The sequence below is a fragment of the Aquarana catesbeiana genome, linkage group LG03 (genome assembly GCF_042186555.1).
Source record: "Aquarana catesbeiana isolate 2022-GZ linkage group LG03, ASM4218655v1, whole genome shotgun sequence".
Lineage (NCBI taxonomy): Eukaryota > Metazoa > Chordata > Amphibia > Anura > Ranidae > Aquarana > Aquarana catesbeiana.
In genome coordinates this window covers 21,345,454-21,361,425 of record NC_133326.1, presented here as the reverse complement: position 1 = coordinate 21,361,425, position 15,972 = coordinate 21,345,454, and the positions used below count along the sequence as shown (strand labels likewise).

The window sequence follows — 15,972 nt, the reverse complement described above, 5'->3', positions numbered from 1 at the left end:
TTATTTTGTCTTTTTTATGCAAAATGTAATTGCATTTTTTTTATATATTTAATTTTTAAATTGCAATTGATTAGTATATTTTTTATTATAAGCTGTATATGCAATTTCATTTTTTTTTATTTTGTCTTTTTTATGCAAAATTTTATTGCAATTTTTTTAATATATTTAATTTTTAAATTGCAATTGATTATTAGAATTTTTGTTTTTTTTTAAAGCTGTATGTGTAATTTCATTTTTTTAATTAATTAATTTTGTCTTTTTTTATGCAAATTTTAATTGCAATTTTTTAAATATTTGTAATTAACCCTAACCCGAAACCCTAACCCCCTAACCCTAACAGGAAACCCTAACTCCTAACCCTAACCGGAAATTCTAACTTGTTCTTCAAGGGGAAAACCCTAACCTGTTCTTCAAGGGGAAAACCCTAACTATAACCCCTAACCCTAATGGGAAACCCTAATCCTTACTCCTAACCCTAACTGGAAACCCTAACTGGAAACCCTAACCTTAACTTGTTCTTCAAGGGGAAAACCCTAACCATAACCCCCTAACCCTAATGGGAAACCCTAACCAGAAACCCTAACCCTAACTTGTTCTTCAAGGGGAAAACCCTAACCATAACCCCCTAACCCTAATGGGAAACCCTAACCGGAAACCCTAACCCTAACTTGTTCTTCAAGGGGAAAACCCTAACCATAACCCCCTAACCCTAATGGGAAACCCTAACCGGAAACCCTAAACCTAACTTGTTTTTCAAGGGGAAAACCCCAAACCTAACCATAAACCCCTAACCCTAATGAAAAACCCTAACTCCTAACCGGAAACCTAACCCTAACTTGTTCTTCAAGGGGAAAACCCCAACCCTAACCATAACCCCCTAAACCTAATGGGAAACCCTAACCCTAAGCGGAAACCCTAACCAGAAACCCTAACTTGTTCTTCAAGGGGAAAAACCCTAACCATAATCCCCTAACCCTAATGGGAAACCCTAACTAACTCTTCAAGGGGAAAACCCTAACCATAACCCTCTAACCCTAACCAGAGACCCTAACCATACCCCCTAGGCATAATGGGAAACCCTAACCATAACTCCCTACCCCTAATGGGAAACTCTAACCCTAACCGGAAACCCTAATTTGTTCTTCAAGGGGAAAACCCTAACCATAACACCCTAACCCTAATGGGAAACCCTAACTCTTAACCCTAACCGGAAACCCTAATGGGAAACCATAACTCTTACTATAACCCTAAACTTGTTCTTCAAGGGGAAAACCCTAAACATAACCCCCTAACCCTAATAGGAAACACTAACCCTAAATTTCATGCAACTATGTTTGATCAAATTGGGGGTGAAGCTCAATGGTGGGGTCATCTGGTTGAAATCTAACAACATATAGGTCAAATTCCAATTATACTTTGGCTAACAGCAATGCTGGTGGTGTACTGGATTTGATCATGCTCATTAGGGGTATATAAATGGTCTATGAAGCATAGCAAGCAATTACAAGTTTTTTTTTTTAAATTGTGTTTTTTCATCATTTACTATCATTTTTAAGTTTTGTAATGTTAAAAAATAGGGCACCTGTAAAAACTCTTATAAAATAAATCGCTGCAAAACGCCAGTACCGCGTGTAGCAGCGTTTTGCATCGGAAACTTCGGCGTCTGAACTCATTTTTTTGCCTTCAAAGAAAAGTCTATCAATGCAACTGCCTAAAAACAACATTAAACGAACCTGTGTACATGTACACATAAGATAACATTGGATGAGTTCAGGAGCTGCTGAAAAAAGCATCCAACTGCCTCTGAACGTCCGTTTACCAGCAGCAGTGTACACGAGGCCTTATAGTAGTTTCTAGGCAGTTGAGTTTAGAAGCATTTTTTGGAACTCAAAAAAGTAGGGTTCAGACGCATGTTCAGAGGCATTTGAAACGCCAAACGCCTGTAACAGCTTGTAAACGCGGTAATTCGGGTTTAGCAGCGTTTCGTTTTTTTTTTTTTTTTTTCTCACTAACGCTTCTAGACACAAATGCAGCTAAGCGGACGTTTTTAGACGCTGGTTTCTAGCTGTCAAGTTAAAATGTTCAGGAGAGGTTAAACAACTTCCCATGTACATGAAGCCGCAAGCTCACTTGCTTATTAACCCCCTTTACCCCACCCTCTGCCACAGGCCTTTAGGTGAGTCTCACAACGGTCACGTGATTGGAAGTCCATCCTGCTGGATCCCGATCAGAAGTCGTGAGCCAGAGTTGTCGGAGACATGCATGCATAACGTAGGGAGCGCGCTCTCAGTACACAACCTCAGACCACCCTGGATGCATTTTACCAGCATCGAGCTTTTCTGATGAATATAATAGTGATTTGATGGTTACATCAAAAATAGGATAGCAGCTGCCCTTCTAAGAGTACTTTTATGTCGTTTTTACACTTTTTTAGTTGCTACCCATTATTTTCTCTGTGGTGCAGTTCTGAAAATCCCTTTAGCATATGTGCAGCGGCTGGACCTTGACGCCCACTTATCTCCCTGTATATGACTTACGTGGTTGGGAAGAGATTAAAAAAAAAGCAAATTTATATTAAAGGAAAAACAAAGTCAAAATCTTCTGATTACACTAAGGGGTCTATTTATAAAGGTTTTCACGCAACTTTCTCCCCTGATTCTCACATTTTCCAATTAAATCCAATTAGAAAATTGGAAGAAAGAATTGAGAAAATCTAACTAGTCCCCCAACGCTGGTCACAAACTCAAGAAGATACCAGGGACCTCCAGTACAGAGGATCCCTTCTCAACACATTTCTACAGCAATGACTGAATTGAATTAATCGATATATTAATAATAATAATAATAAAATAATAGATATATTTTGCAGAGAGGGATATTCCAGGCAGGGCTTCATTGTTTATGTTTTTGGAACAATAAAGTTTTATGAAACGCTTGGTGAGCAGCTGTTTTTTTTTTTAACTTATAGCCATTACTTGCAGCTATTGAGACGAGCTCAATTGACCAGTAGGTTGACAAATGTTCCCTCAATGCGACGGAAGGGCGCGGAACCTCTGCATATGGATCAATGAAAAGTTCTACATCAACAGTCTATTTAAGGTGGTTGTAAACCCTTACATACAGTATATACATATATTTATATATATATATATATATATATATATATATATATATATATATATATATATATATATATATATATATATATATATATACACATACACACACACACACACACACACACACACGTAATCAGAGATAATGTATTCCTTCTTGTAAAATTAAACACAGAATTCTCCTAACATAGATGTATCCATAGACAAATTGTATTTGCAAAAGGGATATACGGTATATGTGACAGATGCTGAGAAAACATACTACTTGTTTTACATTATGGGTCATTTCTATGCAATGTCTACTTGTATCCTACCATATCATTGTTTTAATGACACATTTGTACCAAGTATTTAATTTATGTCACTAATTCTCTTTGTGTACTAAACAAAACCCCAAAAAATTGATTATACATAAGAGTATAAGAGTGATGACAATATGCAGTGGTTTTGCAAGACGAGTACTAATAGCACTGCTACTTAGATGTTTGAAAGTTTGCAAAAGACTATTGAGCTACTGCACCTGGCATTTCCCGTGGACGCATAGATCTGCCTCATAAGGACCGCATGGAGTTCCATCCAGGACTCTGTCTGCCACCAGTATTGGAGTATCACGGCCTACAGGAGTGCAGTATAACTCACATGGCTTATCTAGGAAATAAAAGGAAAGCAAAAGTTGGCAATGTATTTTTCTCTGAGTCACCCAAATTAAATTTAGCTTCGTATGGGAAGACCAGTAAACTAAGGCTAGGTTCACACAAGTCTAGGTGCAAATTTCCCCTCAGTTTTCACTGTTAATTTCCGGCCACCAGCGTCTTTAACATTAGATGGTTGTTAAGGAGCGGGGTGGGAAGCTGGCCGCCGCGTCCTTAACAACAGATGACTCCTCAGCAATAAAAAAAATCACGCCAAAATAAAAATAAAAAAAATTAAAAAATGGTGTGGGGTCCCCCCCTCAAAGTCCATACCAGACCCTTATCCGAACATGCAGCCGTGATTGATAATGTATCTACACTGGGAGACATTGCTTTTTTTTTTGTGGGGAAGATGCCCTCCCCTGCCCCAAAGCCCCCCCCCCTTTCCTGGCCTGCCAGGCTGCATGCTCGGCGCAAGGGTCTGGTATGCATTTTGGGGGGGGGATGGGACCCATGGTATTTTTTAAAACGTTTTGGTGTGGGGTTCCCCTTAAAATCCATACCAGAGCTAAGTGTCTGTATGGATTGGGGGGACCACATGCCGTTTTTTTTTTAAATTTTGGCGTGGTGTTGCCCTTAAATCCATAGCAGACCTGAAAGGGGTCTTCAAACTTTCTAAACAAAGGGACAGTTTACTGTCCATCAGACTTTAGTGGGGGGGGGGCAATCGAGAACAGAAAATGTTCTGGCATCAGTGGGAATAAACCATTCATAAACATCACTGGTGTCATTGTGAAGAATTGTGCCCCATCATTGGTGTCAGTGGAAGGAATAGTGCAGTACAGTTGGTGTCAGTGGAAGGAATAGTGCATTATTATTGGTGTCATTGGGGGGTGGGGGGGTGGGGTTGTGCCCTATGGTTGGTGTCAGTGGGAGTAATATTACCACATAATTGATGTCAGTGAGAGCAATAGTGGGCCATCATTGGTGTCATTGGGAGGAATTGTGACCCACAATTGGTGTCACTCTGAGGAATTTTGACCCATCATTGGTGTCACTGGGAGGAATTTTGACCCATCATTGGTGTCACTGGGAGGAATTGTGACCCATCATTGGAGTCACTGGGAGGAATTTTGACCCATCATTGGTGTCACTGGGAGGAATTGTGACCCATCATTGGTGTCACTGGGAGGAATTGTGACCCATCATTGGTGTCACTGGGAGGAATTGTGACCCACAATTGGTGTCACTCTGAGGAATTTTGACCCATCATTGGTGTCACTGGGAGGAATTCTGACCCATCATTGGTGTCACTGGGACCCATCATTGGAGTCACTGGGAGGAATTTTGACCCATCATTGGTGTCACTGGGAGGAATTGTGACCCATCATTGGAGTCACTGGGAGGAATTGTGACCCATAATTAGTGTAACTGGGCAGAAACCAAACTGATAAGAGGCATGAGGAACGATTAACTGAACTGAATTTATTCTCTCTTGAGAAGAGGAGATTAAGGGGGGATATGATCAAACATGTATCAATACATAAGTGGTCCATATAGTGAAGTTGGGGTTTAGTTATTCACTTTAAGAAAGGCCTGAATCCTTTCCTAGATATACATAATATAATTGGATACTAATATTTATAGGTAAAGTTGATCCAGGGAATATCCGATTGCCTCTCGGGGGATCAGGAAGGAGTTTTTTCCCCTGCTGGAGCAAATTGGATCATGCTTTGCTGGGGTTTTTTTTTGCCTTTTCTCTGGATCAACTGTGGGTAAAGGATTACGTATATAGGATTATATAATTTTTTTTCCTTCTATTGGTTGAACTAGATGGACTTGAGTCTTTTTTCAACCAAACTATGTAGCTATGTAATTGTGAGCCGTTGCTGATGAAAGTGGGAGTCACAGTGCCCCATTGTTGGTGTCAGTGGCAGAAATTTGGCGCTATTGTTGGAGTCAGTGGATGGAATAGTGCCTCAAGGGCTAGATAAAGACAAGCAAAGGGCCACATCTGGCCTACAGGCTGCAGTTTGGAGACCACTGTTTTAAAGTAACTACATATAATTCCATTATAGATGTCACCCCTTGCATCCACTGTTTTATAAATCTGTTCCACAAAAACAATGTTAGAAAAAAAAAAGTCAGTCACTATATACTAAATACTGGATTTCCCATTATAGTAACAGTGAAGAATCAGTGTAGTATGGATCACACGTACCATCAATAATTACGGCGGTAAGGAGGCTTTTCTTCTTGTTGCTGTTGCGGTCATGAGATTGACACTGATGGTCCCTGAAGCTGGTACTCCCTTTAGGACATAGCGAATTCTCACACACCATGTGTTCTACACTTGCTCCTTTGCAGCTACGACCTCCAGGTCCCGGACTGTCAAAAAAAAAAAAAAAAAAAAGGAAATATAGAGTCAAAACTTGGTGGGCCATAACTCAACCAGGATGTACCCTGCTGTCCCGGTGATCTCCTCTGGATGTCCTGAAGGCTATGTACCTGCTCTAAGAGACCGCACAATGTAAAACGATTTCCAAGCCATTGATTCATATTCCTTGGAAGACTTTCAGTCTGGAGGTTAATAAATCTGATTCGGAATTAGGCCATGAGCTAATGCTGTGTCTATCCACACAACAGTGTAACATTTCCTTTCCTCCTACTGCTAATACAACCGGCTCATTACAGTGATTTATGAGATGCATTTACAAACTTCACTGGAACGCTAGACAACAACTGGAGAGAAAAATTCTAAAACAACGGTAAACCGAGCCAGAATGTCAGTGCAAAGTACTAACTCAAACAAGACTAGCACAAAGCTATCATTAGAAGAACATTAAAAGAGAAACGCCGCTTGTTTTTTTAAGGTATTTTCTAGCTGAGCAAAGCAAATTGTTTTAAAAAAGCACATATGTCTGGCTGCCAATTCAAATAGCATTTGTGAAGAGAGGACATGCCTTCATTCCCCATGGGGGCCAGAGTTTACACTTACGTTGCAGACTATTACAACTGTATGCCCTACTCACATATCAGATATAGCATGATGTCAGAGATTTAGTGCCAAACACTTATGATCTCTACAGGATCGCTTAGTAAAGTCATAAAATGTAAGCACAGATTAACCTTCACTAAGCATGCCAACCCGAAGGGATTATCTCTCACCAAGAGTGATGAATGGTCAGAGCTGCCCTTCCTCATCCTTTTCATGACTGCATACGCAGCAGACCTTCTTTGACTCGAGCAACCTATGACTGCTGGAAAACCTTGAACCATGAATAACTCACTCATAGGATCTGTTATATTATATTAGTATCCTTTAAGAGGCATTTCCTCCCCCCCAAGCAAAAGTCAGCAGCTACACATACTGTACTGGAGTCCAGCGATGTCGGCACCCCAGCCGATGTTTCCATCAGCTTTCGAGTGCTGCCCCCACCATTCGTAGTAAGAGAACCCGGTAGTAAAGCCTTTTCGGCTTCACAGCTGGTTCTCTACTGCGCATGCGTGAAACGCGCTGCACTTTCTGAACGGCGCGGCGGCGGATAAAGGGGGCTAAATTTCTAAGTGATTGCGCCGCGGCAAGATCTCTCAGAAGTGGGAACAGGTACCCGTCCCCCCCCCTCCCCCCCGAAAGGTGCCAAATGTGGCACCAGAGGGGGAGAGGAGGCTGACAAGTGGAGCACATTCTATGCATTAAGATAAACAACCTTCTGTGTAGCAGCACCCCTCAGCCTCCCTAATACTTACCTGAGACCCATCTCGATCCAGCGATGTTGCACGAGAGACTCGGCTGTCCGGGACTCTCCCTCCTGATTGGCTGAGACACACAGCTGGCGCCTGTAACGACACCCCGAGTATGAAAGGGGTTAAAGTCGTTAAGGACATTCCATTCCCGAACACAAAGGCAGCTACCCAACACTCCAACCAGCCAAGAAACCCATTCGAATAATTCTCCCCCCAAGTACGAGATGAGGCTCTGTGTTGAGGGTCAAACAGGAATGAACTTTTATTGAAAGGGATACAAGTCTTATATACAGTAAAAAGAGGAGGTGTATACCTCCTGCTCATATTACTCTGAAAATACATCTGTGACCAGAAACCTAATTAACATGAGCTCATTAACTAATCCCTTTAAGCAGCCTGGTCATTGTTATGATAAATCAAGATTTCACTACAGGTCAGATTTGTTGTCACCGAGATTTACACAGTAGATGATACATTATCATAAGTTTAAACACAGGACATATTCTCACAACAGCAGGAGCTCCACTAGGAGTCGGCCCGTCTCCTACATTGTACAGAGGCCAATGTGATCAGCTCTTTCTTTTTTTTTTGATCAGCTCTTTCAAATAACATGTTGAGTTCAGAACAAACAAACCAAGAATAGTCTTTACATATATCCTGGGGGATATTGTGTATAAATATTACTGTCCCATTTAAAGTAATACATTATATATTTCTCAGTCACTATTTGTAATATGGCATCTACAGGGTCCCCAGAGTCTGTGTGTCTTGGGGGACATGGGCCTGAATTTAAAGTAACGCCACCTCCAGGGTCCCCAGGCATACAGCTCACAAAGAGCACCGTTCCCCCAAATGCCAGGGCCCATAATCAGTAGGCAAGAGGCTAGCATTCAGTCCCCTCCAAAAGCCTCTGTCTGTCACAGTGCCATTGGCTCCCGTTGCTGTCAAAGTCAGTGAGGCAATGAGGAGAGACGGGGGGCAGGGCCGAGCCATGTCTCCATGTCTGAATGGACACACAAAGCAGCGGCTCAGCAGACTGCCTGTCTGTCTGTGGGGGCACTCGACAGGAGGGAGGGGCCAGAAGTGACGGCTGGGGGACCGAGAAAAGGAGGATCCAGGCTGCTCTGTGCAAAACCATTACACAGAATGGGTAACTATAACATGTTTGTTAATATTTAACTTAAAAAAAAAACTTCAGTATCACTTTAAAAAATATGCGAGAACAGTAACGAAAGTAATGCAAAAGTGGGCATAACTTTTTTTTTATTAACTTACATAAGTCATTCAAATTTCACATGTTGGTATAGTAACATATTCCTCTATAGCAAGTGTCTCTGAACTGTGGGCTAGATGCAGCCCTTTGCTTGTTGTTATCCAGCTCTTGGGGCACTATTAATCTGATACCAAGAAAGGGCACAATTTCTCCCAATGACACCAACAATGGGGCACCTTCCCGCCAAATGACACCAACCATGGGGCACCTTTCCTCCCAATAACACCAACCATGGGGCACCTTTCCTCCCAAAAACACCAAGCATGGGGCACCTCTCCTCCCAATGACACCAAGGGGCACTATTCCTCTGACACCAAACATGGGGCATTGCTTACTCTCACTAGACGCAGTCTGCAGAACAGTAAACCGGCCCTTTATTTAGAAATTTTGGAGACCCCTGCTCTATAGTAACTCTCCTCTTCTCTTCATTGCAGGTAAATAATGGATTCCAAGCAGAAGCAATATGCCATCACTGAGTTCTTGATGAATGAGGGGTGCAGGCTGTCCGACATCCACAGAAGGCTACAGAATGTTTACAGAGATGACACCATTGGCAAGAGTCACCAATGACAAGACATTGCTCTTGTCAAATAGTGTGATCTCTGTAAAATATTCCGTAGACTTCTGTGGATATCGTACAGCCTGCACCCCTCCTTCATCAAGAACTCAATGATAACGTGTTGCTTCTGTTTAGAATCCATTATATACCTCCAAAGAAAAAGGAGTTATTATAGAGGAATAGTTACTCTTCCAACATGGGAAATTTAAACAACTTGTGTAAGTTAATAAAAAAAGGTTATGCCCACGTTTGCATTACTTTCGATACAGCCCTCATACTATTCTTGGTAAGATATTCATATTAATTGAATATATTCTCACAAACCACAATAAGATATGGTGATTACTAAACGCAAAACACGTACTCAAAGAGCATTGGGGAGAATGTTGGAAACCACAGAACCGCAATGGTTTGCCAACACGGCTTGTCAACCTTCATGACCTTTTGTACTGTTGTGTGTGCTGTTACCAAGTAATCTGCAGTGCAACGCAATATAGAAACAGAATAACAGGATCTCATGCCCCTTCTACATGTCCAGGACCAACTCCTACATTGCAGTACTGGCAGCTGGTTCATCTCATACGACTCAATCTGTCCTGAAGGCATCTTTTCTGTGCAGAGTCTGCCGGATGCCACCAACAACTTCTCTGGCTCAAGAAAAACAGCCATGCTACAAAAAATATGATGTCACTTTTAACCTACTAAAAGGACAGCACTTTTACTAAACTGGTTTATGGCTGTGTAATGACAAATCAGGCGTAGATAAGTAGCCCATTTTTAGAAATTCTGCGTACACTGTTCATTTTACAATATAGTTCAGTGCCTAGTGGTGATATACTGTGGAAAATGCAGCCAATATCAATGTGCCGAAAGACCAAAGGTTTCAAAAACCCAACTGAACAAGAGAGATCGTAGCACTAGAAATTATTTAACTATTTACGAAAAAAAAAATGTTTAATTGTTAATATTTTACAGTATTCAAATCATTATTTCATGAAGAATCTACAACAAAACTAGCCCATTTTAGCAAGCTTTGCTCACAAATAAAAACGTCAGTATTGCTTAACTAGATAAATTACTGGTTAATGCATATGGCTGTAAAAGCGTCATACTGAAGCCACAGCCTTTGTAAGAATTTTCCCAGGACCCTGCGGTTCTACATACAGTTACTCATAGGCAGCAATTAGAAGATGGGGCTGTATCCAGTTATACTCCAAGGGTTGCATAGACTACCCACACAGATGTATGCTCCAAAAGCAGACTTGTTGATGACTATCTTTCCTGAATTCCATGGTATATCTAATGCCTTGGAATTTTTTTTGTACCCTTCTCATGATACCTTCTAATAATGAGATCCCTTCTATTCTTTGTAAGTTCTTTGTGCACCATGGCTTTTGATGACAGACCCAACTGGGGCAGAGGCTTTTGGAGGGAACTAGGGGCAAGCCTCCTACCCACCGTTTATGGCCATGTAGGAGATCAGGGGTTTTGTCTGCTTCTTCCAGAGCATGGTAATAAGCTCAGTTCAGCCTCCCATGATCCCATGGAGAGAGCACATCATTCTCTAATGATGGACAACAATGTGATGAACGCTGAGAGCAAGGTTTGGAATAATTCTCCGAGTAAGGACAATAAAGCTTCAGTGGATGGAAAGGTGTAATATTAATCTTGTACAGGTTTAATGGTCAGAGGAAATATGGTGGCCATCCTGCAGACTGAGTTGGAGAAGCCCTCCACTTGGGACAGAAATATTTATCAACATTATTATATTTATCCTGCCCAAAACTCAACAAAGCCTCTGGACTCCAAGACCCAGGGGCTGTAAGAAAAAAAAGACCCCAGTTTGCATCAGTGTTAACCCATGAGAAAGAAAGTGAAGGTCCTCTGTTCACCTATCAGCACATACAGTAGGAATTGCCTTTTGAAATAGCACATGATAAGAAACACAGAGGGACCTTCTAGCAAAAACGCCAAAGCTGGACATGACCCTGTAAAGCTTGCCTGGTGGAGCCGCATGTGATTTGTGTTAAAGGCTTTTGTTCAATTACAAGATATAGTCTCTATGTACTTGGACAGGCCACATGCATCCACTCATTTTCCTGTTTTAGGCTTGGCTCAGACAAGTGTAAGGGTGACATTGCCAGCAGCAAACTTTTATTTTCACCAGAGCACAAACATCTCTGTTCCTCTAATAGTAAATCAGCCGTTCACTGTGTATAAGCATCCTTGAAAGAAAGTTTACAAAGTGGAAGGACCACAAATCACACATGTAATCTTAAACTGCCCATACAGGAAGATTAAAATTAAACTGTCATGGCTCAAGGTAATTGCTGTGAAGTGCAGGTACTTTGTGGCGCCTGCAAGCACCACTGTTAGTATTTAAATTGATCTTTGTGGCGCTACTTGGTTACCAAGCCTAGGCTGTACAGAGGGCAGCACCGGGACAAGGAGGGGCAGCTGCCCTGGACACAGTGTTGTCATGGGGGGGGGGGGCACCATGTGCCACCAAACCTCAACCAGATCAGTCCGGTGCCACACAGGATTTGGAAGTTCACTCAATTGCCGCTGTCATTTTTAGACACAGAAGCCAGCAGAGGAACAGAAAGCAGGCAGGTCCCATGACATCATAATGTCACTGTGCACTTCTGAGTCCATGTAAAACCCAACCGACAAACCCAGAGGCGTGATGCTGAGAAAAGCGAGGAAGCAGCTGGAAGTGGGTTCCCAGCTTCAGAAGACAACTGGGTGTACACTTCAACAGGGTAAGTGCTCGGTGCACAGTTTGGCACATTTGCCCTGGGCACTGGATCAGCTTGTCCTGGCACCGACAGAGGTCTTAACTTTTGCCCAAGTCAAGTTTAGGCTCCGCTTTCAATGAAAATGGTTCTACACTGATGTTCTACTGAAAAGTAACACAAATACTTGCAGGCACCAAGATGCCTCCACGATAGCAGTATTGATACCCTAGGCCAGCCTTTTACAACCTTTTCAAAATGGAAGATCCCTCGAAATAACTTTTAGGCAACCCTAACTAATAATTACTGTATCTACAGCTTACAGTACATTAATTAGTGTGATGGTCAGTGGGAAGAATTCTCCTCACATTTGTGGTCATTTGGAAGAATCGCATTCTTACAGATAGCTGAACGATCCACGGTGTCAGATTTGAAAGGCATAAATTGCTCAAACAACTCCTCTCAGCCTATGGAGGAACCTAAAGCCTCGTACACACGATCGGATTGTTGGCCAACAAAACCGTTGACTTTTGTCCGAAGGGCGTTGGCTCAAACTTGTCTTGCATACAAACGGCAAGGAATTGTTGGGCAACAAATACAAACTGAGTGACGTTCTACGTTGTTTTTCAGCTCTTTGGGCTCCTTCTGCTAATTTCGTGTTACTAGAAGTTTTGTGAGTGTTGATTCGCACTTTCCAGTTCGTTTCTGAATGGCCGTTCGTCAACCAGCCATGTTGCGGAATCGGAGGAGATAACGCGTTGTTTATTATTGGCCTTGGAGTTATTGCTTTGACCCAAGTCCAGTCCAGGAACAGGAGGAGTTCTTGGACCAAAAATTGGTTGCTCTGTTAATCGTGACCAATTATGTCATACGCCTCCAGGAGAATAACCCAGATGTTTTTCGGAATTATCTCCAGATGAGGGACCCCTGCTTTCACCAACTCTTGGCATTGTTGACCCCCTATATTAAGAAGCAGGACACATGCATGAGGCTTTTATTTTATTTTTTGGTTGAATAATAATGATTTGATTTGTTATATTTTCTATATTTTTGGATGCATAGAATGCACTTTTTTGGTTAAGTTCTATTGACAGATATCATGTCTAATTTTATTTGTTTTCTTTTTTTAATGCACAATAAAAAAATTGTGTAGAATAATACTTGGATATGAGTTTTACTTCAAATAACAGTTTGGGAGTAGACAGTTACATTTAAAAAAATACAATGTAAAATTGACAAGGGACACCAACATAGTTGTATCTTTGATTTTAAAAACTACATAATGGTGTTGTGGTAACTTGCCCAAATAAAAAAAATTAAAAAGCATATTATTATTCTTGATATCACTAGAAAAAAAAGCCTTTGAAAATTTGTTTGCAATAACTCCATCAGTATCACCAGCAAAACAGCTTCATTATTAAAGAAGAATGGAATTGTGCGCTGCATTTTGAGATTTCATAATTTGCCGCGTCACGAATGTTAATTATCCATTACGAACGTTAGTTTACAAGACCGACCGCTTCTGGCTCGTCATTGCTTCCGAGCATGCGTCTTTGTACTTTGGACTTTTGTCCGATGGACTTGTGTACACACGATCGGAAAATCCAACAACAGACATTTGTCCGTGGAAGATTTTAAAACCTGCCATCCAACATTTGTCCACGAAAAATCTGACAGCAATTGTCTGATGGAGTGTACAAACTGTCAGATTTTCCACCAACAGTCTGACATCACACATTTCCCGGCAGAAAATCTGATCGTGTGTACGAGGCTTTAGGGTTCCATGGAACCAAGGTGGACAAAAACTGCCCTAGGCAGTTGGTAGGCTCGCTTCAAGTAGTTCTAAGAAAAGAGAAATCCCATCTGGCTGAATAGCAAACATACCAAAGTCCAATCTTTCTCAGTTCTGAAGAAAATGATAGTTGCCTTAGTATGTATACTGACTACTAAAAAGAGAATATGCCTCTATCATCATGACATGGGCAATCTCAGTGTTGTAATTGGAGAAGCACAGATTCAGCATCCCTTTAAGCATAAATAGGAAAGTGGGATTTTCCATAAGGCACATTAGATCCATGTCCGTGAGGGAAAAAAGTATATGATCCCCTGCTGATTTTGTACGTTTGCCCACTGACAAAGAAATGATCAGTCTATAATTTTAATGGTAGGGTTATTTTAACAGTGAGAACAATATCCAGAAAAACGTATTCCAAAAAAGTTAGAAATTGATTTGCACTTTAATAAGTGAAATAAGTATTTGATCCCAAATCAATCAGCAAGATTTCGGGCTCCCAGGTGTCTTCTATACAGGTAATAGGAGATTAGGAGCACTCTCTCAGCTTGTTATGGTACCTGTATAAAAGACACCTGTCCACAGAAGCAATCAATCAGATTCAGATCTCACCTCATGGAGTTTCAATGATCATGAGAACAGGGAGGAATTATCCTAGAACTACAGAATCTTGTCAATGATCTCAAGGCAGCTGGGACCATAGTCACCAAGAAGACAATTGGTAACACACTACGCGGTGAAGGACTGAAATCCTGCAGCGCCCCTAAAGGTCCCCCTGCTCAAGAAAGCACATGTACAGACCCGTCTGAAGTTTGCTAATCAACATCTGAATGATTCAGAGGAGAACTGGGTGAAAGTGTTGTGGTCAGATGAGACCAAAATCGAGCTCTTTGGCATCAACTCGCCGTGTTTGGAGGAGGAGGAATGCTGCCTATGACCCCAAAAACACCATCCCTACTGTCAAACATGGAGGTGGAAACATTATGCTTTGGGGGTGGTTTTCTGTTAAGGGGACAGGACAACTTCACTGCATCAAAGGGACGATGGACGGGGCCATGCACCATCAAATGTTGGGTGAAAAACCTCCTTCCCTCAGCCAGGGCATTGGAAATGGGTCGTGGATGGGTATTCCAGCATGACACGAAACACACGGCCAAGGCAACAAAGGAGTGGCTCAAGAAGAAGCACATTAAGGTCCTGGAGTGGCCTAGCCAGTCCAGACCTTAAGCCCATAGAAAATATGTGGAGGTAGCTGAAGGTTCGAGTTACCAGACGTCAGCCTCAAAACCTTAATGACTTGGAGATGATCTGCAAAGAGGAGTGGGACAAAATCCCTCCTGAGATGTGTGCAAACCTGGTGGCCAACTACAAGAAACGTCTGACCTCTCTGATTGCCAACAAGGGTTTCGCCACCAAGTACTAAGTCATGTTTTGCGAAGGCGTCAAATACTTATTTCACTCATTAAAATGAAAATCAATTTATAAATTTTTTGAAATGCGTCTTTCTGGATTTTGTTGTTGTTATTCTGTATCTCACTGTTAAAAATAAACCTACCATTAAAATTCTAGACTGATCATTTCTTTGTCAGTGGGCAAACGTATAAAATCAGCAGGGGATCATATACTTTTTTCCCCCCACTGAAGGTACCTCTCAGGCAGGCACTTTTGACATTCATGGAACTAGGTGTCTCTTTAACACCTAGGTCTTTGCTCTCATATAAGCAAGTCTGCCGCTTTGATTATACACCATAGGTGTGCTCAGCCTAATGCATTAGGGTGTGCACCCTTAAGCTCAAACACACATGCATGTGTATGTATCTACATATATATGACTCCGGCACATTGATCTCCCTGCTGGCACGGTGAAAGAGAAAAGGATAAACACTTCTCTTATGGCAGAGCTGGTAAGAGGTAGATCTTTCCCATGTTTCTGTTGCTACACAGAACGATAACACTAATGCGCATGGGGGGGATTAGGGTGTGCCTGGGCACACCCTGTGCGCACGCCTATGTTATACACAGAGGACTGCAGACAGCAGCTCCTGTACAAGTTTTAACAAATGGCAGAACTGTGTATACAAGATCCTCGGTCACGTTGGTTTTCCCATCTATGCGTTG

General features: G+C 41.7%; 1 protein-coding gene across 2 annotated transcripts in view; it reads right to left on the bottom strand.

Moving 5' to 3' along the window:
• The window catches only part of ADAMTS17 (ADAM metallopeptidase with thrombospondin type 1 motif 17), a 407,931-nt gene that overhangs the window by 121,722 nt on the left and 270,237 nt on the right, over positions 1–15,972 (bottom strand). For both annotated transcript variants that reach the window (XM_073618375.1, XM_073618376.1), the window contains exons 13-14: positions 5,970–6,136; positions 3,637–3,764 (exon numbers count right to left, since the gene is read on the bottom strand). In XM_073618375.1, the coding sequence (XP_073474476.1) occupies positions 3,637–3,764; positions 5,970–6,136 (295 nt within the window). The remainder of the gene's footprint in view (positions 1–3,636; positions 3,765–5,969; positions 6,137–15,972) is intronic.